The following is a 24846-nucleotide window of genomic DNA, read 5'->3' on the forward strand; positions in this document are numbered from 1 at the left end:
CTTCTTTGCTTAGAACTGGGTTGCCATCTGAGCTCTTGATATTCATACAAGTGGTTCTCTTCTCTCCAAAGGTCTCTTTAATTTTCCTGTAGGCAGTATCTAGCTTACCCCTAGTGAGACAAGCCTCTACATCCTTACATTTGTCCTCTAGCCATCCCTGCTTAGCCATTTTGCACTTCCTGTCGATATCATTTTTGAGACGTTTGTATTCCTTTTTGCCTGCTTCATTTACTGCATTTTTATATTTTCTCCTTTCATCAATTAAATTCAATATTTCTTCTGTTACCCAAGGATTTCTATTAGCCCTCGTCCTTTTACCCACTTGATCCTCTGCTGCTTTCGCTACTTCATCCCTCAGAGCTACCCATTCTTCTTCTACTGTATTTCTTTCCCCAATTCCTGTCGATTGTTCCCTTATGCTCTCCCTGAAACTCTCTACAACCTCTGGTTCTTTCAGTTTATCCAGGTCCCATCTCCTTAAATTCCCACCTTTTTGCAGTTTCTTCAGTTTCAATCTGCAGTTTATAACCAATAGACTGTGGTCAGAATCCACATCTGCCCCAGGAAATGTCTTACAATTTAAAACCTGGTTCCTAAATCTCTGTCTTACCATTATATAATCTATCTGATACCTTTTAGTGTGTGTATATATATATATATATATATATATATATATATATATATATATATATATATATATATATATATATATATATTAGCTTACCGAACGAAAGTGTTGGCAGGTCGATAGACACACAAACAAATAAACACAAACATACACACGAAATACAAGCTTTCGCAACAAACTGTTGCCTCATCAGGAAAGGGGGAAGGAGAGGGAAAGACGAAAGGATGTGGGTTTTAAGGGAGAGGGTAAGGAGTCATTCCAATCCCGGGAGCGGAAAGACTTACCTTAGGGGGAAAAAAAGACAGGTATACACTCACACATACACACATATCCATCCGCACATACACAGACACAAGCAGACAAATGTCTGGCAAAGGCCTTTTAATATGTCTGCTTGTGTTTGTATATGTGTGGATGGATATGTGTGGGTGTGTGCACGAGTGTATACCTGTCCTTTTTTCCCCCTAAGGTAAGTCTTTCCGCTCCCGGGATTGGAATGACTCCTTACCCTCTCCCTTAAAACCCACATCCTTTCGTCTTTCCCTCTCCTTCCCTCTTTACTGACGAAGCAACCGTTGGTTGCGAAAGCTAGAATTTTGTGTGTATATTTGTGTTTGTTTGTGTGTCTATCGACGTGCCAGCGCTTTCGTTTGGTAAGTCACATCATCTTTGTTTTTAGATATATTTTTCCCACGTGGAATGTTTCCCTCTAATATATATATATATATATATAAAAACAAAGATGATGTGACGTACCAAATGAAAGTGCTGGCAGGTCGACAGACACACAAACGAACACAAACATACACACAAAATTCAAGCTTTTGCAACAAACTGTTGCCTCATCAGGAAAGAGGGAAGGAGAGGGAAAGACGAAAAGACGAAAGGATGCTCCCCACAGGTTTTAACGTCATTATTTCTTCGTCAGACAATTTTTAGCCCCATTTTCGTAATCTTTCACCACAACACCACTCCTTTTAATACGTTTTTTCGAAATTTTCCCGAATTTCTCCGTCCTTTATCGAGTTTTAGCGGCAACACAACCACCTAACCTTTATGCACATCGCTGTCTACCAACCAAAGTTCACCACAGGATCAACTTAACCAACACTTTTTCGCCTTTTTTCATACCAGATCTCCAGTTGCTTTCTAGTTCACCTTTATCTCTCCCCATATATTTTTATCTTTCATTTTCATTTCAACCTCATGTTAAACTTTCCACCTTCTAATACCATGTCACCCTCACAACACCCCCACAACGACCCCATTAAGTTTTATTTACATTCCCTCCGCAAACATGCCTTCACCCTAGCCAGATTACGCTCGCATATTTTATTTTCCCAGGCTTGTCTGACATTTGGCATAACCCCCAAAGGCCTCACACTTAAAGTTCCCATCTCTGGCTGCAACCCTTCTTTCCATCAGTCCCTATACCAATTCCAAACTGAACAGTCCATTGCCCTCACCCACCTAATCCTTCACCTACACATCAACTCAGCCAATGAACACACCCGTCAACTCCTATCCTTAATAAAAGTCCTCAATCTTTCCTCTCCCACATCCACACCTGCTATTCAGAGCATCCTCCTACAGGCCAACCGCAAATTGGAGCAGCATGCCACCCTTCACCTCAAAAAACTATCCAATCTCCTGGTTTCCCACCTCCGGAAAGGCAACTCACTCACCCTTCACAACCTTTCCAGCAAACCTCAACCACCTCTCATTGCCCACAAACCCAGTCTCTCCCATCTACTCAATCTCCCACTTCCAGCTCCACTCCCTCCAAAACCTCAAAATTCCAATCAACACAATCTGGTACCACAACACCCTAATTCAGTAGTTAACCTTTCCTCCAAACCTCTCTCCCAATCCGAAACCTCTGTCCTATCCAAGGGCCTCACCTTCAGCCCCACTCCCAGATTCAACCAAACAGCCCTCGTCAAAGATTTACTGTCCTACACTCGTACTCTCTGCTGGAAGTATCACTTTGCCACGAAGAAAAATGATTCTAATCCTACCCCTAATGATCCAACTCCCCAAGACACTATCCAAATTGAACCCTGTCTAGAACAGTTCCGTCCTCCATCACAGCGGGACCCACCTCCTCTTCCTCAAAATCACCCTCTCCAAACCTTCCAGGAATTTCTGACTTCCAGCCTTGCCTCTCAATCCTTCTTAAAAAACCTTAATCCTACTCCCAACATCACCACTGCTGAAGCCCAGGCTATCCGTGATCTGAAGGCTGACCGGTCCATCGTCATTCTTCCGGCGGACAAGGGTTCCACGACTGTGGTACTTGATCGTCGGGAGTATGTGGCTGAGGGACTGCATCAGCTTTCGGACAACACCACATACAAAGTTTGCCAAGGTAATCCCATTCCTGATGTCCAGGCGGAGCTTCAAGGAATCCTCAGAACCTTAGGCCCCCTACAAAACCTTTCACCTGACTCCATCAACCTCCTGACCCCACCGACACCCCGCACCCCTACCTTCTACCTTCTTCCTAAAATTCACAAACCCAATCATCCCGGCCGCCCCATTGTAGCTGGTTACCAAGCCCCCACAGAACGTATCTCTGCCTACATAGATCAACACCTTCAACCCATTACATGCAGTCTCCCATCCTTCATCAAAGACACCAACCACTTTCTCGAACGCCTGGAATCCTTACCCAATCCATCACCCCCAGAAACCATCCTTGTAACCATTGATGCCACTTCCTTATACACAAATATCCCGCACGTCCAGGGCCTCGCTGCGATGGAGCACTTCCTTTCACGCCGATCACCTGCCACCCTACCTAAAACCTCTTTCCTCATTACCTTAGCCAGCTTCATCCTGACCCACAACTTCTTCACTTTTGAAGGCCAGACATACCAACAATTAAAGGGAACAGCCATGGGTACCAGGATGGCCCCTTCGTACGCCAACCTATTCATGGGTCGCTTAGAGGAAGCCTTCTTGGTTACCCAGGCCTGCCAACCCAAAGTCTGGTACAGATTTATTGATGACATCTTCATGATCTGGACTCACAGTGAAGAAGAACTCCAGAATTTCCTCTCCAACCTCAACTCCTTTGGTTCCATCAGATTCACCTGGTCCTACTCCAAATCCCATGCCACTTTCCTTGATGTTGACCTCCACCTGTCCAATGGCCAGCTTCACACGTCCGTCCACATCAAACCCACCAACAAGCAACAGTACCTCCATTACGACAGCTGCCACCCATTCCACATCAAACGGTCCCTTCCCTACAGCCTAGTTCTTCGTGGCAAACGAATCTGCTCCAGTCCGGAATCCCTGAAACATTACACCAACAACCTGACAACAGCTTTCGCATCCCGCAACTACCCTCCCGACCTGGTACAGAAGCAAATAACCAGAGCCACTTCCTCATCCTCTCAAACCCAGAACCTCCCACAGAAGAACCACAAAAGTGTCCCACTTGTGACAGGATACTTTCCGGAACTGGATCAGATTCTGAATGTGGCTCTCCAGCAGGGATATGACTTCCTCAAATCCTGCCCTGAAATGAGATCCATCCTTCATGAAATCCTCCCCACTCCACCAAGAGTGTCTTTCCGCCGTCCACCTAACGTTCGTAACCTGTTAGTTCATCCCTATGAAATCCCCAAACCACCTTCCCTACCCTCTGGCTCCTACCCTTGTAACCGCCCCCAGTGTAAAACCTGTCCCATGCACCCTCCCACCACCACCTACTCCAGTCCTGTAACCCGGAAGGTGTACACGATCAAAGGCAGAGCCCCGTGTGAAAGCACCCACGTGATCTACCAACTGACCTGCCTACACTGTGATGCATTCTATGTGGGAATGATCAGCAACAAACTGTCCATTCGCATGAATGGACACAGGCAGACAGTGTTTGTTGGTAATGAGGATCACCCTGTGGCTAAACATGCCTTGGTGCACGGCCAGCACATCTTGGCGCAGTGTTACACTGTCCGGGTTATCTGGATACTTCCCATTAACACCAACCTATCCGAACTCCGGAAATGGGAACTTGCTCTTCAATATATCCTCTCTTCTCGTTATCCACCAGGCCTCAATCTCCGCTAATTTCAAGTTGCCGCCACCCATACCTCACCTGTCATTCAACAACATCTTTGCCTCTGCACTTCTGCCTCAACTGACATCTCTGCCCAAACTCCTTGTCTTTAAATATGTCTGCTTGTGTCTTTATATGTGTGGATGGATATGTGTGTGTGTGTGAGTGTATACCCGTCCTTTTTTCCCCCTAAGGTAAGTCTTTCTGCTCCCGGGATTGGAATGACTCCTTACCCTCTCCCTAAAACCCACATCCTTTCGTCTTTCCCTCTCCTTCCCTCTTTCCTGATGAGGCAACAGTTTGTTGCGAAAGCTTGAATTTTGTGTGTATGTTTGTGTTCGTTTGTGTGTCTGTCGACCTGCCAGCACTTTCATTTGGTAAGTCACATCATCTTTGTTTTTATATAACTGTGATGTTTATTGCTTCTGTAATATTATTTAACTGCAAGACTTATTTTACTGTAACAGAACCTGAGCTGTAACTACTTTAATATGAAACTGATTGGCACTATTTACATACTACACAACAAATTTGTAAAACTGAGATGTTCCATAGCATGTGATAAATTCACAATGTGGATCAGTGGAACACAAAATAAATAAATAAATAAATAATTCATTTGACTGCCCCTTCTAATTAATTGAAAATGAAATCAATTATTAAAAAGTAGTTGGTGCAAGCGGTATGTAAGTAGATGCCTCAAAAAAGAGTTTCTGCCATTAATTGCACACTGATGCCAAAAAATCCATTTGAATTGAAGAGGGATGCACTGTGTACTTTCCATAAAACTTGTGTTTATTTTTATCTGTAATTAGATTTACGGTTCTAAAGAAGCAGTCATTTAATAAATTTTAATGGACACAGGTGCAGCTGCAGAATCTCATCACATCAAAGTTCATAGCCCACTTCCTTCAAGAAGTATCAGCATGGCAGCAAAAGCTGTCAGCAGCTGACCAGGTTATTACTACGTGGTTTGAGGTACAGAGGACGTGGATTCACCTTGAATCAATTTTCATGAGTTCTGAAGATATTCGCAAGCAATTGCCTCGTGATTCAGAACGTTTTGACTACATTGACTTTGAATTCAAGGTTTGTAAAATTTGATGCTTGTTACTAAATTTAACCATATGCTGCCTGGTGGCAAATATAGTCGTGAGCTGAAAATACACACACTGTCAAGTCACATCATTATGACTATTTTCTTGACATATATAAGGTGATACATAACTAATGAAGGTAAATTTGGTTGTGACCATTTGTCTGTAGCCATTTCACTTGCTATTGTCATGGGTAAATCTGCATTAGAAACGAATATGTCCATTGGCTTTGGCCAAGAGAGGTAGTGTGTATGAAATGACGAAGTTCACCGACTACTCATATATATGTCTGTTATTAAAATTTAGAATGAATGCCTCAGTATGAACATTGTGAATAGCTGTAACTTAATCTGCAGAATTACTACATGCCACTGATGTCTACAATGAGCATCAACCATAACACTGCATTGAAATGTTACTGTTTATGCTTGGTTGTGTGGTTACACTCCATGTATGATCTTTCACCCTGATGTACAAACGTCACCATTGGACTTTTTTGTGATGTGCGGGTCTGGAAAAGAGCTCCAGACTGTCCAAGCTAGTAAATGACATAACAGTTTTACGTCAACTGTTCTGTATTTTACATGCAATGTTTTTCTTGTACAGCTTCAGTTACAATAACAGATGAACAGATGTATCTTACTTTGTTGCTCATGACAGATTACAACATATATGTGTATTGCTTTGACATTAGCTATCAAATCAATGACAGTTCTTATAATGATGTTTCAGTTGTTTGTGAAAATTTACATTCTTGCACTCGTCTTTTTACTCCTTGATCTCCAAGGCACTGCCAAGCCGCAATGTTAAAAGAACAAGCGAGTTTCCACAGCAAGTGAATACACATAACTGTCATTGTACTTTGTTGATGTCCAGAGCTGACAACTTTTGCATCCCATCTGTATATTCGTTAATAATATTTCTCATAATGAGAAGACCCAACACTTATAAACTATCTAAACTACATTTTCAGGTACCAGCAACATCTTTTGTAGACCTAAGAGGATGAAGATGGAAGATATAATTTCAAAGAATCCCTTGTTACACCACAGTATGAATGTCAACTGATTTGTTGCAGTGTGATAGGAATGCCATCTGACATGCTGCAATGTGATGGCTCATGAATCAAAACTATCAGGGGCATCTTTACTTCTGACTGCTGCAACAGCTTGGCAGACACTGCTGTGTATGGAGCTCCAATCTAGACAAATGGTGTTTGCTTCTGTACTATGATAACAAGGTGAAAAATCCATGGTTTTGCAGTGAAGGACTTCAACATAATCAGATTTCAAGTTAGTGCACTTGTCCAATGTTTTTTAGATGAATAGCTTCCATCCCTGAAATGTGATCCTGGAAGATCTGCAAGCAATTGGTATAAGATCTCCAAATATGGTTGTAAGGTCTACAAAATACTCATGGAAAGCTCCCATAATCCAACCCCTTCATTGGTCTCAAACCATTCTCAACACACAAATTTATTTTGGGAAAAAATAGAAGACAGAGGCTACTAAGTCTGGTGAATAATGATGATATTACAATGATTTGTAGGAAATGTTCATAAGTTTTCATATTGTCAAAGCTTCTTTGTTCACAGGAGCATTGCCATGATAAAATATCTATTTATTTATTGGAAGTCAGATGCCTTACTTACATATTTTTATCCGGCTATTCCAGATTATTTGTACGGCATTTATCACTTGTTGTTTTACTTATTTCAAGGGACAAATTTTTGATTTCCTCTTTGCAAGGTAATTAATAAAAATAATTTCTTTTAGTCCCTGATAGCAATAATCAAAACCTTTCTGGAAGACGAAATCAGCTTGCAGAGGCTATGTATTTTGTCATAGGGGAAGAAAGGAATTTCCATAACAAAGCCATTTTTGAAATGTTTTCTGTTCTATTATGGTCTATTCTCCATGTCTTAAGTGTCTTTGTTTTGTCCATCTCACACTTGGCTAATAGTAGCTTGATTGAACAGTTCTTTTATACTGGCTTTATAATGTAAACTTGCAGCCAATGCTGTTCAGTTTGCCTCAGGCAGATCAAATCTGGAGGTGGATATCATTTAACTCAGTTCTAAAGTATGTTCCACTTACCTACACCAAAGTAAATTTTTAAGTAGTTTTTGCTTTGAGAAGTATATATCTCCCAGTAATATATCTAAAAACAAAGGTGATGTAACTTACCAAACAAAAGCGTTGGTATGTTGATAGAGACACAAACAAACACAAACACACACAAAAAATTCAAGCTTTCGCAACCCACAGTTGTTTCATCAGGAAAGAGGGAAGGAGAGGGAAAGACGAAGGGACGTGGGTTTTAAGGGAGAGGGTAAGGAGTCATTCCAATCCTGGGAGCGGAAAGACTTACCTTAGGGGGAAAAAAAGGACAGGTATACACTCGCGCACACACACACATGTCCATCCACAAACAGACATATGTAAAGGCTTGTGTCTGTATGTGTGCGGATGGACATGTGTGTGTGTGCGAGTGTATACCTGTTCTTTTTTCCCCCTAAGGTAAATCTTTCCGCTCCCGGGATTGGAATGACCCCTTACCCTCTCCCTTAAAACGCACATCCTTTCATCTTTCCCTCTCCTTCCCTCTTTCCTGATGAAGCAACCGTGGGTTGCGAAAGCTTGAATTTTGTGTGCGTGTGTTTGTGCCATTTCTGGCATGAAGTGATGGATCCACTCTGCATCTACTGTAAAAAATTGTTACTCAGAATAATTGGACTTTTTTAAAAAAGTTTAAAAAAAGAAGAAAAAGATTTTAAACATATGGTACTGCATTTACTCTCAGTCTGCTTTAAGAAATGCAACACCAATCTTACACGTGTATATGTGTATTACAGTTAATGTAAAATGTACTATATTCTGTCTTGTGATGTCAGTATGGTGGTAAGTTCCTTTGAGGCCAAACTACTGAGGTCATCAGTCGATATCAGTATAGTGTTACATATTTCACACGCCTTTAATTACCTGTTTTCCAATACAATATTGTTCACTTCCTCCACATTTTCACCTGTGGTTGCAGTTTCAGGACATCGTTCATATGGGTCAATGTCAGGAGAAGAACAACCACAATTGAATGCAGATGTCCATTTCTTAACTGTTGAAAATGATGGAGCAAATCCCTTATTATCTTCACCAACTTTGGATCAATTTCTGTTGATAATAAACGGTTGAATACAAAGGATTTTGTGATGACATAGTATCCCAGTTCCCCCAGCAAATGAAGCATTCACACATTAACCACCCTGAAATGTCATATGTTTACAAATGCTCTGTGCTTGGCAGAAGAGAGAGAAAGATGGGATGGAGGAATCAAAAGAAAAAAGGGAAGCACAAAATATCATTGTTATCAGTACCTTGCTGTTGTAATATTGGTGCACTTGTAGAAGAGATTTTTATTTACTGCTGTTTCTGAAACTAGACAGGTGATAGTTGACAGTATGTATCCACATATGAACATTGCATGTCTAGTAAGAAACAACATGGAAGAGACAAAAAAAAAACTCTGCAGTTGAAAAATGATTTTCCCTTGTCCTGATGTCCGCTTGCCTCTATGTGGTGCACTCCTGGTAACACTTAAGAGTGTGGTTGCCAGACAGTCTTCAAATATCCTCTCTGAAACACATTATAGCACAATACACTCCACATGACAGCAAATTTAACTGGCCCTTCTAGGGGCTTCCTAACATGGAATCTTGGACCATGTATCAAGATCTGCCAACTCAACATAGAAGGGATACAGTGGGCCAAACGACAGGTCCAGCTTAAAATCCTGGTAGAAAAATATTGATATCTTAGTTACTCAGGAAACCCATATTGACAGTGAAGCCTAGTTAACCAAGAGAGGGAAAATACCAGGATATGACTTGTTACAAGCCAGATACCATACGGAGTCGCTACTATCATTTGCTCCTCCATGGATCATACCCACCTGGTTAAAATAAGATATCCATCAGCAAAAACAATCATGAAGGCATCATCGAATTGGGAGAATGCCTTAATAGTGCACAAACACAAACACAACATAAAGAGAAATATCAGTGGTACACTAATATCAATTCCAGTTGAATAGCTGTCCAAATTGAGCTGCATTTTGTCCTTTGGACTTTGACAAAAAGTAGCTCTTCTTCATGAATTTAAACTGCATACAAGGCAACCTGTAACTCCCTATCCATAAATGCACTTTTATCCTAGAAAGAAACCAGCTTCAATCATCAAAAATAGTACACATGTCAGTTCAAATTAACTGACTCATGGGCATGAGACTGGACAGAGGCCAGAAACTGTCTGCATTAGAAGTGAACCACCTGCCCTTGACCAGTCATGCAGAATGTGGACAACAATTAACAGAATATGTACCACTCATGCCAGAAGTGCGAACTCTCTTCATAGATGGAGTAAGGCTTCATTTCCAAAAAGCGATTGTGGAGCAGCTAAGCAAATCATTCATCACATTGTTACAGAATGTCCCAACAGGAAGTATTGTGGAACTTGTGATGATTTCCTTATGGCAATGAATGACTTAATTGATTATATTAGAAATTTGAATGTCTGTTTGTAAATTATATGTGTTATGGTTTGTATTATATTTAATATTGTACTTAAAAACTATTTGATAAAATAATAAATTTATCTTAAACAGAATAGAGTATTTTAACCCCATGTGCGTACTGGGGGGAGTCATTCCACATGTGGAAAGAGTGCTTCTGGATGCCATGAAGATTACAGGGTTCAGCCAACTGCAGGTGGGGACTCATGTCAGTACCAATGATGTGTGCCACTTTGGATCGGAGGAGATTCTCCCTGGTTTCGGGCAGCTAGTGGAAATGGTAAAGACTGCCATTCTTGCTTCCAAGATTAAGGCAGAGCTCACCATCTGCAGCATTGTCAATAGAACTGACTATGGTCCTTTGGTGCAGAGCCAAGTGAAGAGTCTGAATCAGATGCTCAGGCAGTTCTGTGACCATGTATGCTGCAGGTTCCTTGACTTACACCATTGGGTGGTGGGCTTCTGGGTTCCGCTTAGTACGTCAGGAGTCCACTACACACAGGAAGCGGCTACATGGGTAATGGGGGCTGTGTGCAAGGGACTGGACGGTTTCTAGGTTAGAGGGTTCCAGGGAACCTTAGAAAGGGCGTCTGTCGAAAAGGGGGCAGATAAAAGCACAGTAAGGTAGGTGTAGAAATGATTGGTATTGTAGCTGCAAATTGTCACAGCTGTGTTGGGAAAGAACTGGAGCTCCAAGCCCTAATACAAAGCACTGAAGCTCAAATAGTTATATGTACAGAAAGCTGGCTAATGCCGGAAATAAGTTCAGCTGAAAGTTTTTCAAATGATCTACCATTGATAGATTAAATACAGTTGGTGGCGGAGTACTTATTGCTGTCAGAAGTAGTTTGCCTTGTAGTGAAATTGAAGTAGATAGTTCCTGCAAAATAGTGTGGGTAGAGGCTATGCCTGATAATCAGACTAAACTATTAATTGGATCATTTTACCAACCTCCGGCTCAGAAGATATAGTTGCTGTACAGTTCAAAGAAAACTTATAGTCGGTGGTGACTTCAATCTACCCTCTATATGCTGGAAAAATTATATGTTTAAAGCCAGCAGCAGGCATAAAACATCATCCGAAATTGTGCTGATGGTTTCCCAAAAAATTATTTGGAACAGTTAGTTCATGAGCCCACTCAAAGCATAAATGGTTGTGAAAACATACTTAAGCACTTAGCAACAAATAATCCTGGATAAATAGCGAGTATTGTGACAAATATGGGGATTAGTGACCACAAGTGTTATTGTGATCATTTCTCAGTTTTGATTGCTGATAATAACTTGATACCAGTGCCCATGAGTTTAATTTGTACACTACAGCACTGAAGATGATCACTATGTGATTGAAAATCGATTTTGCTATCAATAAACCATCAATATTACAGCCAATGCTGACCTTCCTGTTAATTTAATCACCACATGGCAGTTGCTGCTAGGCTGAATACCATAACACCTACAACCATCGAAAAGAAATGTAAAGTATATCTATTTAAAAAAGCTGATAAAAATGCTCGTAACACCTTTTTAAGAGACAGTCTTCACTCATCATGTAAGCATGAAATGATTTCAAAGAGATAGTATCGAGAGCAATTGAGAGATGTGTATACCACATAAATTAATGAGTGATGGTACTGATCCCCCATGGTACACAAAACAGGTCAGATCGCTGTAGCAGAAGCAGTGAAAAAAAGGATGCAAAATCCCCAAGACTGGCAAAGTTTTGCAGAAGTTCGAAATATGGCACATACTTCAATGCGAGATGCTTTCCATAATTTTCACAACAAAATTCAGTCTTGAAATCTGTCAGAAAACCCAAAGAGATTCTGGTCATACATAGAGCATACCAGTGCAAGACGCAATCAATACCTTCACTGGGCGATAACAACGGTGAAGTCACTGATGACAGTGCCACTAAAGCAGAGTTATTAAACATGGTTTTCTGAAACTACTTCACCAAAGAAGATGAAGTAAATATTCCAGAATTCCAGTCAAGAACAACTGCCAAGATGAGAAACATAGAAGTAGATATCCTCGGTGTAACAAAGCAGCTTAAATCACTTAATAAAGCTTTCAAGTCACACTACTATCCAAAAAGAGAAGTTGGAGTAATCCACTGAATTACAGGCCCATATTAGAGATGGGTAGTTCGCGAACGAACGGGTGCAAAGGAACAGTTCACCAAGATGAACGAAAGGACCGAGGAACTAATTCCAAGGAACGATTGGTTCATAGTTCACTTCGGTCATGGCGGTCTACTTATAGTTCCCGGGAACGAGGAATGATCGGTTCTCAATTTGGTCGCGGCAGTCTACTTATAGTTCCTGGGAACGAGGAACGATCGGTTCATAGTTCACTTCAGTCGCGGCGGTCACTTCGGCAGTTCTCGTTCCAGCCTTGGTCACGTGCTCGTCTCAGTCTCGGTCTCCCTCGGCCGCACTCGTCGTTCTTCGCATGACCACCTGTCTCTGTTCCACTGCTGACTGCTCCTAATTAGTTCAGTATCCAGTTGTTCGTTTCGTTCACTGCGGTCGCCCATTTTACATGTGTTCCAAACTGTTCTTGCACTTGGGTCTGGCTATTCAGCGTCCATGACCGGTAATCAAAAAGTATTTTATAGTTACGTAAATTACATAAAAATTACATTGTATGTAATAGGTACGTCTTTTCAGGTAACAAAAGGGCATATCAGGTCACTTCATTATATCGATGAACAGCAGAAGACATACCTATAATAAGACAAGCTTTTTTTGTTATTCATATATTTTTTGTTTTCATTGACTTGATTTAGCAACTAACTTTCAATAATTTGCTTAATTTTTAGTGTAAGAAAATTCATATAAAACGATTTTTGTGTATCTTTCATATACAAAACATTACATTTAGAAAGGCTCTAATTATTTTTAAATTTGGTTGTTTCTAATTTGCATTACCTGCTAGTTTGGTTTCTTTGAAAAAAAAAAAAAAAAAGAAAAAAGAGTTGTGGGTCATTTTGGCTTAGTGGGAAAAGCGGTGCCTCTCCATTTGAAAAGACATAGATTGCCATAAAATCGTATTTACTTATTATCTCAAAAACATTTGTTCAGAAGGAGTTTTCAAATTAAAAACTTTATTACTGCAAACTTAATTATTATTTCTGCATTAACTTTAATAATGCAACATAAAAACCTAATTTTTACTTAGTGTGTGACGCAAGTATGAGAAAACCACATTTTATTTTATGCTTCCATAAAGTCTACTTCACCTACGAACTCAGAGACAACGTGAAGTATATATTGGGTGTAAACGATTATTGTTTACAACGTAGCATAGCTATGTAGTGGAAGTCGAAACGAAGAATTTTATACAACACCCTTGTGGTCTATTAAGCTGGGAAACAGCCACCAACAGGTTTACAAGACTACATGTGCTATAGCCCATGCGCGTCACGTGAGATTTTTGTGATTGTCATGTCCTCTTCTCCAGCTCTCTACACATCGTCATCGATTGTTTCCCCATTGTTGCTTGCATTAGCTTGTTATTTCTTCACTGCCTAATTATTTCATGTTTGTCTGTTTGTAGTATCTGCTCGTAACGGGCAACACATCGTCCGTAATTGGTGAGCAGTCTGTACTCGGGGCCGGTTTCCTGTGCGCCACCCTACATTATTTCCCTGTGATCAGCCACACAACGCTACAGTTGGCTGAACGAGAGGTTCTGCAGAATCACAGAAATCACTTCTAAAAGTGTGTAAGAATTCTGTAATGAATAAAAACTCTATACTCCAGGGGGGAGGCAAGTGCCCCCTCTTGGTGCCCTCTATCCTTCAGTCACCTACACTACTAGTTTTCAGTTTTTCATAAGAACCATATACCAAGCACAAATGAATGGTGTATGAGTAAAAATGAACGGTTCCCAAAAAAGAACGATCAGCAGTAAACTAGTTCCCACGGATGAATGAGTTTGCCTATCTCTAGCCCATATCACTAATGTCGATTTGCAGTAGAGTTTTGGAACATGTACTGTACTCAAACATTATGAAGTACCTCAAAGAAAATGATTTATTGACACATAGTCAGCACGGATTCAGAAAATATCATTCTTGCGAAACACAACAACTAGCTCTTTACACTCATGAAGTAATGAGTGCTATCAACAGGGGATGTCAAATTGATTCCATATTTTTAGATTTCTGGAAGGCTTTCGATACCGTCTCTCAGAAGTGTCTTCTAACCATAGTGCGTGCCTATGGAATATTGCCATAGTTGCGCAACTGGATTTGTGATTTCTTGTCAATGAGGTCACAGTTCATATTTATAGACAGAAAGTCATCGAGTAAATTAGAAGTAATATCCGGGTTTCCCCAAGGAAGTGTTATACACCCTCTGTTGTTTCTTATCTATGTTAGTGACATAAGAGACAATATGAGTAGCAGATGATGCTGTTATTTACCGTCCTTAAGGTCATCAGATGACCAAACCAAATTGTGAGGTGATTTAGATAAGATATCTGTATGGTGTGACCCTGAATAAAGAAAAGTGTGAAGTTATTCACATGAGTTCTAAAAGATATCCACTAAATTTCAATTACACGATAAGTGACACAAATCTGAAGGCTGTAAATTCAACTAAATACTTATAATAGAGGGAAACATTCCACGTAGGAAAAATCTATCTAAAAACAAAGATGATGTGACTTACCAAATGAAAGTGCTGGCAGGTCGACAGACACACAAACGAACACAAACATACACACAAAATTCAAGCTTTCACAACAAACTGTTGCCTCATCAGGAAAGAGGGAAGGAGAGGGAAAGACGAAAGGATGTGGGTTTTAAGGGAGAGGGTAAGGAGTCATTCCAATCCCGGGAGCGGAAGGACTTACCTTAGGGGGAAAAAAGGACGGGTATACACTCGCACACACACACATATCCATCCACACATATACAGACACAATCAGACATATTTAAAGACAAAGAGTTTGGGCAGAGATGTCAGTCGAGGCAGAAGTGCAGAGGCAAAGATGTTGTTGAATGACAGGTGAGGTGTGAGTGGCGGCAACTTGAAATTAGCGGAGATTGAGGCCTGGTGGATAACGGGAAGAGAGGATATATTGAAGAGCAAGTTCCCATCTCCGGAGTTTGGATAGGTTGGTGTTAGTGGGAAGTATCCAGATAACCCGGACGGTGTAACACTGTGCCAAGATGTGCTGGCCGTGCACCAAGGCATGTTTAGCCACAGGGTGATCCTCATTACCAACAAACACTGTCTGCCTGTGTCCATTCATGCGAATGGACAGTTTGTTGCTGGTCATTCCCACATAGAATGCGTCACAGTGGGAATGACCAGCAACAAACTGTCCATTCGCATGAATGGACACAGGCAGACAGTGTTTGTTGGTAATGAGGATCACCCTGTGGCTAAACATGCCTTGGTGCACGGCCAGCACATCTTGGCACAGTGTTACACCGTCCGGGTTATCTGGATACTTCCCACTAACACCAACCTATCCGAACTCCGGAGATGGGAACTTGCTCTTCAATATATCCTCAATCTCCGCTAATTTCAAGTTGCCGCCACTCACACCTCACCTGTCATTCAACAACATCTTTGCCTCTGCACTTCTGCCTCGACTGACATCTCTGCCCAAACTCTTTGTCTTTAAATATGTCTGATTGTGTCTGTATATGTGTGGATGGATATGTGTGTGTGTGCGAGTGTATACCCGTCCTTTTTTCCCCCTAAGGTAAGTCCTTCCGCTCCCGGGATTGGAATGACTCCTTACCCTCTCCCTTAAAACCCACATCCTTTCGTCTTTCCCTCCCCTTCCCTCTTTCCTGATGAGGCAACAGTTTGTTGCGAAAGCTTGAATTTTGTGTGTATGTTTGTGTTCGTTTGTGTGTCTGTCGACCTGCCAGCACTTTCATTTGGTAAGTCACATCAACTAAATACTTAGGAATTACAATTACAAATAACCTAAATTGGAACGATCACATAGATAATGTTGTGGGTAGAGCAAACCATAGACTGTGATACATTGGCAGAACACTTAGGTGTAACAGGTCTACTAAAGAGACTGCTTACACCACACTTGTCCACCCTGTTCTGGAGTATTGCTGTGCGGTGTAGGATCAGCATCAAGTGGGACTGGGAGAAGACATGGAGAAAGTACAAAGAAGGGCAGCTTGTTTTGTATTATCATGAAATAAGGGAGATAGTTCCTCAGACATGATACGTGAATTAGTGGCAATCATTAACACAAAGGGATCTTCTCATGAAATTTCAATCACCAGTTTTCTCCTCATGAAATAGGGGAGATAGTGCCTCAGACATGATATATGAATTAGAGTGGCAATCATTAACACAAAGGGATCTTCTCATGAAATTTCAATCACCAGTTTTCTCCTCTGATGTGAAAACATTCTGTTGGCACTCACCTACGTACGGAAAAATGATCATCATGATAAAATAAGAGAAATCAGGGCTCGCACAGAAAAATTTAAGTGCTCATTTTTCCTGCACGCCGTTCGAGAGTGGAACGGTAGAGAGACAGCTTGAAGCTGGTTCATTGAGCCCCCTGCCAGGCACTTTATTGTGAATAGCAGAGTAATCATGTAGATGTAGATAATATGCCTTACCACACAATTGGAATTATTTGCAGATGGCTCATAATGGATGACTGAAACTTCATATCAATTGCCTGGAACTAAATACACTTGAATCTTAACCTGATTGAACATCTGTGGGAACACATTAGTGTGTTTTCACAGTCTGAGTCCTCATCATGCACCACTGTACAGCTGCGAAATGCTTTACAGACAATGTGTGTCTATGGAACCTATCAGCACCAAATTAAATCACTTTCAGCTCATCTGTGTTCTCTATGGCACAAATGTAAGTTGGCTGGGGTTCTAATATTTGTTTGTACTGCAAATGGCAATTAATCTGTGTGTTTACAGGTACTCATCATGATGTGGCTTGACACTGTATACTAATCATTATCCACAGATAAACACAGTGCAGTTTTTCACTTGTGCAGTAATTGAGTTCAGTGCAAATAGCATGATATTGTATGTGAGGAAGTGAATGGTTCAGTAAGTTTCAATTAATGCAAATTAGTATTTGCTGACACAATAGCTTATAAACTATAACAGCCCAGCTGTATGGTAGTTATTTTCCATAAATACATTTTTGCTGTTGAGTTTAGGATGCACTAAAGACTTATTAAGGTGCACACATTGTGGAAGTAATCCCATACTGCTCAGCATTTTTACTGATATTTCTTTTTTGTAAATTATGGTCCTGTAGAAACTAATGGAGGAAATGGCAAAGACACCAAATGTAGTGGAAGCAACTAATAAGGAGGGTGTTATTCAGCAACTAGAGGAACTTCAGCGTGAACTTACACTTTGTGAAAAAGCATTAGCGGAATATCTGGAAACAAAGAGACTTGCGTTCCCAAGGTTCTACTTCGTTTCATCTGCTGACCTGCTGGATATCTTGTCTAATGGAAATTTGCCAAAAGTTGTTGCAAGGTATTGTATATTACTGTTATTAAGCCATTAAATAATGAAAATATGCTTGTCAATGAGTCAGAAAGCTGGTTCGGGGGTAAATAGTATCAACAGTTTTAAAATTGTTGGTTTATTTTATGAAAGTATAGCTGTTGCTCAATTATTTTACAAGGTACATTTTTTGTTGCACATATGGGTACATGGAAAGCATAATTCTTCAGCATTTGGCTGTATATTGGTTTCCAGGGGGCACAACATTTTAAAAGTTGGACACGTTGCATAACCAGGTGCATTTGCGTATGGCAGTATGCGTGTTTGCTGAAATATTGTGCCCATGAGGTTCATCAATACTTGGAGCAATTATTTAGGTATATTATTGGTATGACACAAATTTGATTATGTTATCTTTATATTACATAGACCATTTAAAAAGGAAAATAAATATTTTTGTTTGTACTGTATGTCATGTGCTTTGTGAGGTTATACTTTATTTTTCAGATGAACAATTGTAGCTAACAGGTATTAGCCCATCAGTTTCAATAGCACCTCTGCTGAGACCTATTTCTCACTAAGTACTTTCAATACCAAGTCACATTTGTCACTTTTTCTAGTGTAAGCCATAAAATTAAAATTTCTTTTTAGTTCACAGAACCAACTTTCCAGATACCACTGCTTATTACCGTAATTCAGTACACTCAATATGCACAGCGAATTCAGAGTAGATTAGACGTGTGTAGTGTTATCTAACTATGATGGCTGCAGCTCATGAAATGCTCCATTATTACAGATTTTTACAGCTGCTAGGAACAGTTTCTGTGGGTCCATGCGAGCTAAAGTTACTTAGTTATGGAAAGCTTGACTGCTCAGCCTCTATGACATTGACAACTAAACTTATTAGGCAACTATCCTAACCAAGTGTCATACAGTAATAGTAACAACAAACTGGAAAAATAGCATGGAAGACGATACCTAAAAACACATAAAACACCTCTCTGATTTGATGACTTGACTGATGGAGCCTGCGTTCGAGTTGATGCCTGGCTTTTATCACTCACTTAGAAATAAATGAAATTGTCTGAATAAAACATAAAAGAAAAAAAATATTATTTTTGTCTTTAAAGTAAAACAAAATAAACCAAAACACTATTTTCCCTATTGGCAGGTGTTCTTTAATTGTCTTTCTCAGTGTGAAATACACAATGTTGCCAAGTGTAGTGAAAATTAATAGCCAGTTTATGCCAGAGTTAATCTGTCATCTACTAATTAACAACAATCCTTCCTCAGTCATCTGAATAATATTATATATTACAGGCATCTAACAAAGCTATTTGATTCAATGGCACATCTGAAATTTACGAAGGATGAACAAGGGAATGATGAAAAGCGTGCTAAAGGAATGATTGCTAAGGATGGAGAATATGTTGAGTTTAATTCTATATGTGAATGCACAGGACCAGTAAGTAAAAAAAGTTCAATTTTGATGACATTTTCTCCTACAATGCATGTAACTTTGAAACATTATACTTCTAAATCAGATGAAATCACATTCATGTTGTGTGAGTGATAGTCTTTGCCATAGAACCACTTAAAACTGAATGAGAATAATTGGACATATATCTCATTCACAGCTGAAACTTACAAATAGTTGTTTGTTGTTTTAGTTTCTTTGAGATTTTTGCAGTCTTTCTTAGGCATTTTGTATAAGCGTAGGCTTTGTAGGTTTACCTCTACACTGATAACATGCCACTCTTTCCTCACCAAAATGTCTCTTCCCCTCAGCTTTGTCAGTTGTGGATGCAATCCCTTTCGCAATATTCTGAAGGACTTTGTATATGAGAATTGTTTTCCCCATCTGATTGAAAAATAATTACGCAGTTCGCAGTACCACCCTGGCCTGGCAAATACAAATTTTAACACAATAGAATTACATACATTGGCTGAGAATGAGAATTGATTTAAATCAATGGGGCAATTTGAAAATTTGGGCCAGACTGGGATTCAAACCTGGGTCTCCTAGGTACTAGGCATATGCTCAGATCACTAAGCCATCCATACACAGTGGTCATCACAATTGCCTCGACTACTGTAGCATTCCTCCTGTCAGATCCAAATTCTCAGCCTATCCACGCACTACTAATGTAGAACACCTTGCCCATTATTGTCATTATTCAAGGCATTTCGCCCATTTCTGTAAGAGTTCAAACCTGTTGTGCATCTGCACTTAAGAGATCAGTGGCCCTCCTCAACTTAATTATATATACGTGGTGTCTGTTCTTTCCGACACGTTGGCTTTTGTTCCAGATATTTGAGTATAGTCTCAAATACTGCTGCAGAGTGGCTGGTCCTCTCCTCTTCTTCCTATTCATCATCATCTCTCTCTTGCTGAACACTGTTGTGTCATTCCCTGTCAAATTGTGTAATTTCAGAATATTTTCCTACTCAGCCACCACGGATTTACATGAAATTTTGTGTGAACATTTACACACCTCCCTAGTGAACATTAGTGAAGCTAGATTTTTGTCAAAGCAGTACTTGCCGAGATATAGTCTCTTGCTTGACTCCATGTGTAACATTGTGCAGAGTGACCGTGAATTTCTGGCAGCTTTGAGCTCTTATATCTCATGCAATATTTTGTTGAAACAAACGAAATTTGGCACCTTATAGCACTATAAGCATTCTCTTAAGAATAATAATGAGCAGAATTTTATGAACCATATTCAGGTGGAAAATTTTAGACAAAATCACTCGAAGAAATTGTGCCCAAAGAAATGTCAAAGATTGACTTCTTATATCTCAGGGACTAAAGGTATGATGAGCACTTAAAGCTTGACCTTTAGTAACCTAGCAACACAAGGTTCTCATATAAATTTTCATTTATGTATCACTTTCCAGTACTGAACAATGTAAGTACAAAGCTGAAGATTTTCTAAAAAGATAAAAAAATGTGATATTTTCAACCTGAATTTGCAAAAAACTCTGTTCTATAAAACCCTCCAAACTACGCTCATTAGAAAGACTATGACTTTGCTGACTAAAAGTGTGCTTGATTGTCCATCATGGACTAACAATGCTAAATAATTAGAATCAAAGTTGGGCACAAAACAAACAAGTGACCATATCTCAGCCAGTATTGCTTCAAAGAACATTAAACTCTACCAATGTTCATTGGGGACATGTGCAAATGTTCACATAAATTTTTGTCAAAACATATGATGGTCAAGCAGGGAGGCCTGGGTGAGTTGACAAGAAATGACTCTATAATGTTGCAGAACAAGATCAATTATCTGATCATCATTGAGTTCTTCATTGGTAATAGCAGCAGTATTACTTTCAGCTAGCCATTCCTCTACATTAGGAGGCTGGATATCATTTGAAGAGTTTGCAAATGAGTGACTAAATCTGCAGGGTGTGACTAATTATTTTTGAAAGTTCTTGCTTTGTTTTAGGCTATGACAGACTTCTTTCCATGGCTTTTGAAGAGTGGTTTCCTTAGGCTCTTGGCAAGCTTTAGTAACTGTATAAATTGTGTGTTCTACATTGAAGCTTTCCCTTACTTCATAACAATCACAGCGCTCTTCTGTTTTCTCTAAAGAAGCACTGACCTCCTTCCTCTTATAATGTCATTTTAACTAAACACTTAACACCAAGCTCTATTGCTTGGATTGTTGAAGATGTGGGGGATGGGGGACACACAGCTTCTATGACACCTTGTTGAAGTTCAGTTTTAGAGGATTGCCTATCAAATACTAGAGCATTCGGTGGTAGGTTTTTTGATTTCAGCCATTTTTGAGCAGCCAGAACAAATGCATCAAAAAACCATTCTTTAAACAAATTATGACATATTCAAGCACTTTTTTGAGCTTTGCATTGAGCAGGAAGCACTGACATGTTTATTTTTTGAAGGCTCTTGGTTTGTTAGATATACCAATTATAAAAAATGGCAGTTTATAGTCACCAACTTTATTGCTGCATGTTGAAATGGTCGTTCTGCCCTTTGCTTGTTTGATGCCTGTTATTGTTTCATTCTGGAAGGCAAGTGTTTTTTGAGCGAGCATTTTACAGTTTAGTCCCATCTTATCAATGTTGTATGATTCATCAGTTATTTATCCAAATTTTTCAGCATATTCCCTACTTGTATCATCATCAAAAGCAAAAGGTTTTTCACCTGCAGTAGCAACTTGCATTTTGCCTTGATGATTTATCAGTTGTGCCAGGGGCCCCGGGTTCGATTACTGACTGGGTTGGAGATTTTCTCCACTCTGGGACTGGTTGTTCATGTTGTTTTCATCATCATTTCATCCTCATCGACATGCAAGTTTGTGAAGTGGCGTCACCTCAAAAGACTTTGCACCAGGCTATCAGATCTACCTGCTGGGAGGCCGTCGCCACATGACATTTCATTTCATTTATCACCTTATTGAGCCCACTTTCATTTGCTTGGAATTTGTCTCCTCCCCCCCTCCCCCTTTCCCCGAAACTGAAAAGCTTTTACTTTTATGAGAGGGCCTGAAAATTGAGTCCCCTTACATCTTTCCTTACAAAGTCAAACACACACAGCATCATCCAAGAGCTCACAAATTTTTTGTCAGTGCTTTTCTACTTTTTAATGCATTTTCATAATCTAGAGTCAATGATAAAGCATCAAGACCTTTTCTGTTATTTTTCCAGACCTTAATTGTTGTTACTCCAACATCCATTTCAGAAGCTAGTTTAATAACTAACTTGCCTTTGTCAAGTCTTTGCTGTACAGTTAGTTGCTGTTTGATTGTGCACACATCATGTTTCCTTTTCTGATTTGTAGCCATTTTTGGACTTTCAGACTCCTTTACACTTCTCAGTCACACTGTAATAAATTAATAAAATTACACTGCAACCTTAAAATTAAAAAGGGATATGATAATAAATTTACAGATCACACAGATCAGCAGCAGATTAAAGAGTACAGTAAAGTGAACAGTCTGTCAGTACAGTAGTCTTGTCAACTAAGCATGCCTGAGGAGCATGACTCAGGTGGACACATGTTGTGACAGGAGTAAAATTGGTCAGTAATGCTGGGATGCTGTTTTGCATGGAGTGCAGATGGATGGTAAGAGGCATGGTCAGATAATCCAAGGAGTCAGTTAATCGAAGGTCAGATAATCTGAGTTGTACTGTGTGTGTACATATGTGGTGACTAAACTAAAGCTTGCATTGCAGAAATGGGAAGTGCTACTGATGTGTGATTTTCACAGAATGGGTTGCTAGTCTGGCTCATGCTGTTAGCCAGGAAAAATATTGTAATAATATTTAGAAAGTGGTTTTTTTTGTGCAAGCATACACTTTTTAAAATGGAACAACACCTGTTGACATTAACAAACTGAAAGTAGGGTAAATTAAAATGTCAGTGGTGTGTGTTGCATGATTCTAGTACAAGTTGCTTATGAGGTATCACAGTTTGAAAAGTTCCCACACTAGTACCTGTACAATACCTGTGGTACCACACATTAAAGAGCAACACAAGTGTATTCATTAGTTATGTGGATTCTGATCAGTGACAAGACTGTCGACCATCACAGGATGTGTTCAAAATGACCACCAGCAGCAGCAATACATGCTCCAGTCTGGTACTGAATGACTGCTGCACAAGTGCTAAGCATATGAGCAGAGATGTCCGAACAGGCTGCAGTAATATGTCATTGCATATCATTGGGTGTAATAGACAGTGTCTTCCAGCTTTCCCCACAGAAAAAAAAGTCTACAGGCATCAAATCTGGGGAATGGACCAGCCAAGGTACAGGTCCTCTGCATCCAGTCTAATTACTTGGAAACAATTTGTGAACACATTCTGTAGTACTTGGTGCACTGTAGCGGAACAGCCATCATGCTTGTACCATAGGTCCCTTGTCTGCAGAGAAAAGTCTTCTAGCATCTGTGAAAGATGGCCTCTTAGGAGACTATGATACTTTTGTGCATTCAGTAGTCCATCTATAAAAAAGGGTCCTATGAGCTGATGGTTTGTTATCCTACTTCACACGTTTACACTCCGTGGATGCTGACATTCCGCCTGACGAAGCCAATGAAGATTGTCAACAGGCCAATAGTGCATGTTTCACCAGTGCATGATTGGTAAATGTGACTTTATCACAAAACAAGGTACGTGATATGTCTCAAAAATCCTGTCTTAATGCCCATGTACAGAAGTTAACATGATTATCATAATTGTTTCTGTGCAACTCTTAATGGAGAGAGATGTCATAGGGATGGAACATTTGTCAATGGCAAATGTGAAGGACACTTGCCTATGTACGTGTTACAGTACCACTTTCACTGGTTGAAGAGGCTGATAAATAATTGCTGAGATTGTTTATGTCCATTGGGATGTCTTGCCGCACACACTGTACAAAAATGAACTGCATTCTTCCTACACTGTCCATTACCATGAGCATGTCAGCTTTTTCTGCATCGGTAAATGCCATCATCCACTCACAGTCTACTTCTTGGACTGACACACACTGACTTACTAAAGTTGCAGTACACTCAAGGAACACATAAGCACACTGTAAGCAAACATAACAACATCATACTTAGCAACTACACAGGTTGAATGGCTCAAACAAGTGTTGGTGTGAAAACTTTTGAAAATACAATATCTCGTAAGTGACTCGCAGTAGAATCCTGAAACAGACACCACTGATATTCTAACTTATCCTGCTTTTAGTTTGTTAATGTCAGTAGACATTGTTCCATATAAAAAAAGTGCTGTTAGCCCAAAAAATATACTTTCTAAATATTATTACAATCTGTTAATTAAATAACAAAGTAAGCCCCTAATTACCAATCTGTTCTGTGAAAACTACACGTTAATAGCACTTTACATTTCTGCAATATTTGTGGTGCAAGTTTTAAGGGAGTCACCTTGTATACTATCAGATTCTTCTGAATTGTGATTTGCACAATCACAGTGCGAGAAAAAAAGTAATAATTTTCTGATAATAAAGTAAGAAATTGGGAACCCGTGTCAG

General features: G+C 39.9%; 1 protein-coding gene across 1 annotated transcript in view; it reads left to right on the plus strand.

The window, feature by feature from the left end:
* Positions 1 to 24846, plus strand: part of LOC126252221 (dynein beta chain, ciliary) — a 769797-nt gene that overhangs the window by 306809 nt on the left and 438142 nt on the right. Inside the window, exons 29-31 of the mRNA XM_049953092.1 lie at positions 5559 to 5783; positions 17640 to 17866; positions 19157 to 19301. Of these exons, the coding sequence (XP_049809049.1) occupies positions 5559 to 5783; positions 17640 to 17866; positions 19157 to 19301 (597 nt within the window). The remainder of the gene's footprint in view (positions 1 to 5558; positions 5784 to 17639; positions 17867 to 19156; positions 19302 to 24846) is intronic.

Source organism: Schistocerca nitens, chromosome 4, assembly GCF_023898315.1.
Source record: "Schistocerca nitens isolate TAMUIC-IGC-003100 chromosome 4, iqSchNite1.1, whole genome shotgun sequence".
Classification (NCBI taxonomy): Eukaryota; Metazoa; Arthropoda; class Insecta; order Orthoptera; family Acrididae; genus Schistocerca; species Schistocerca nitens.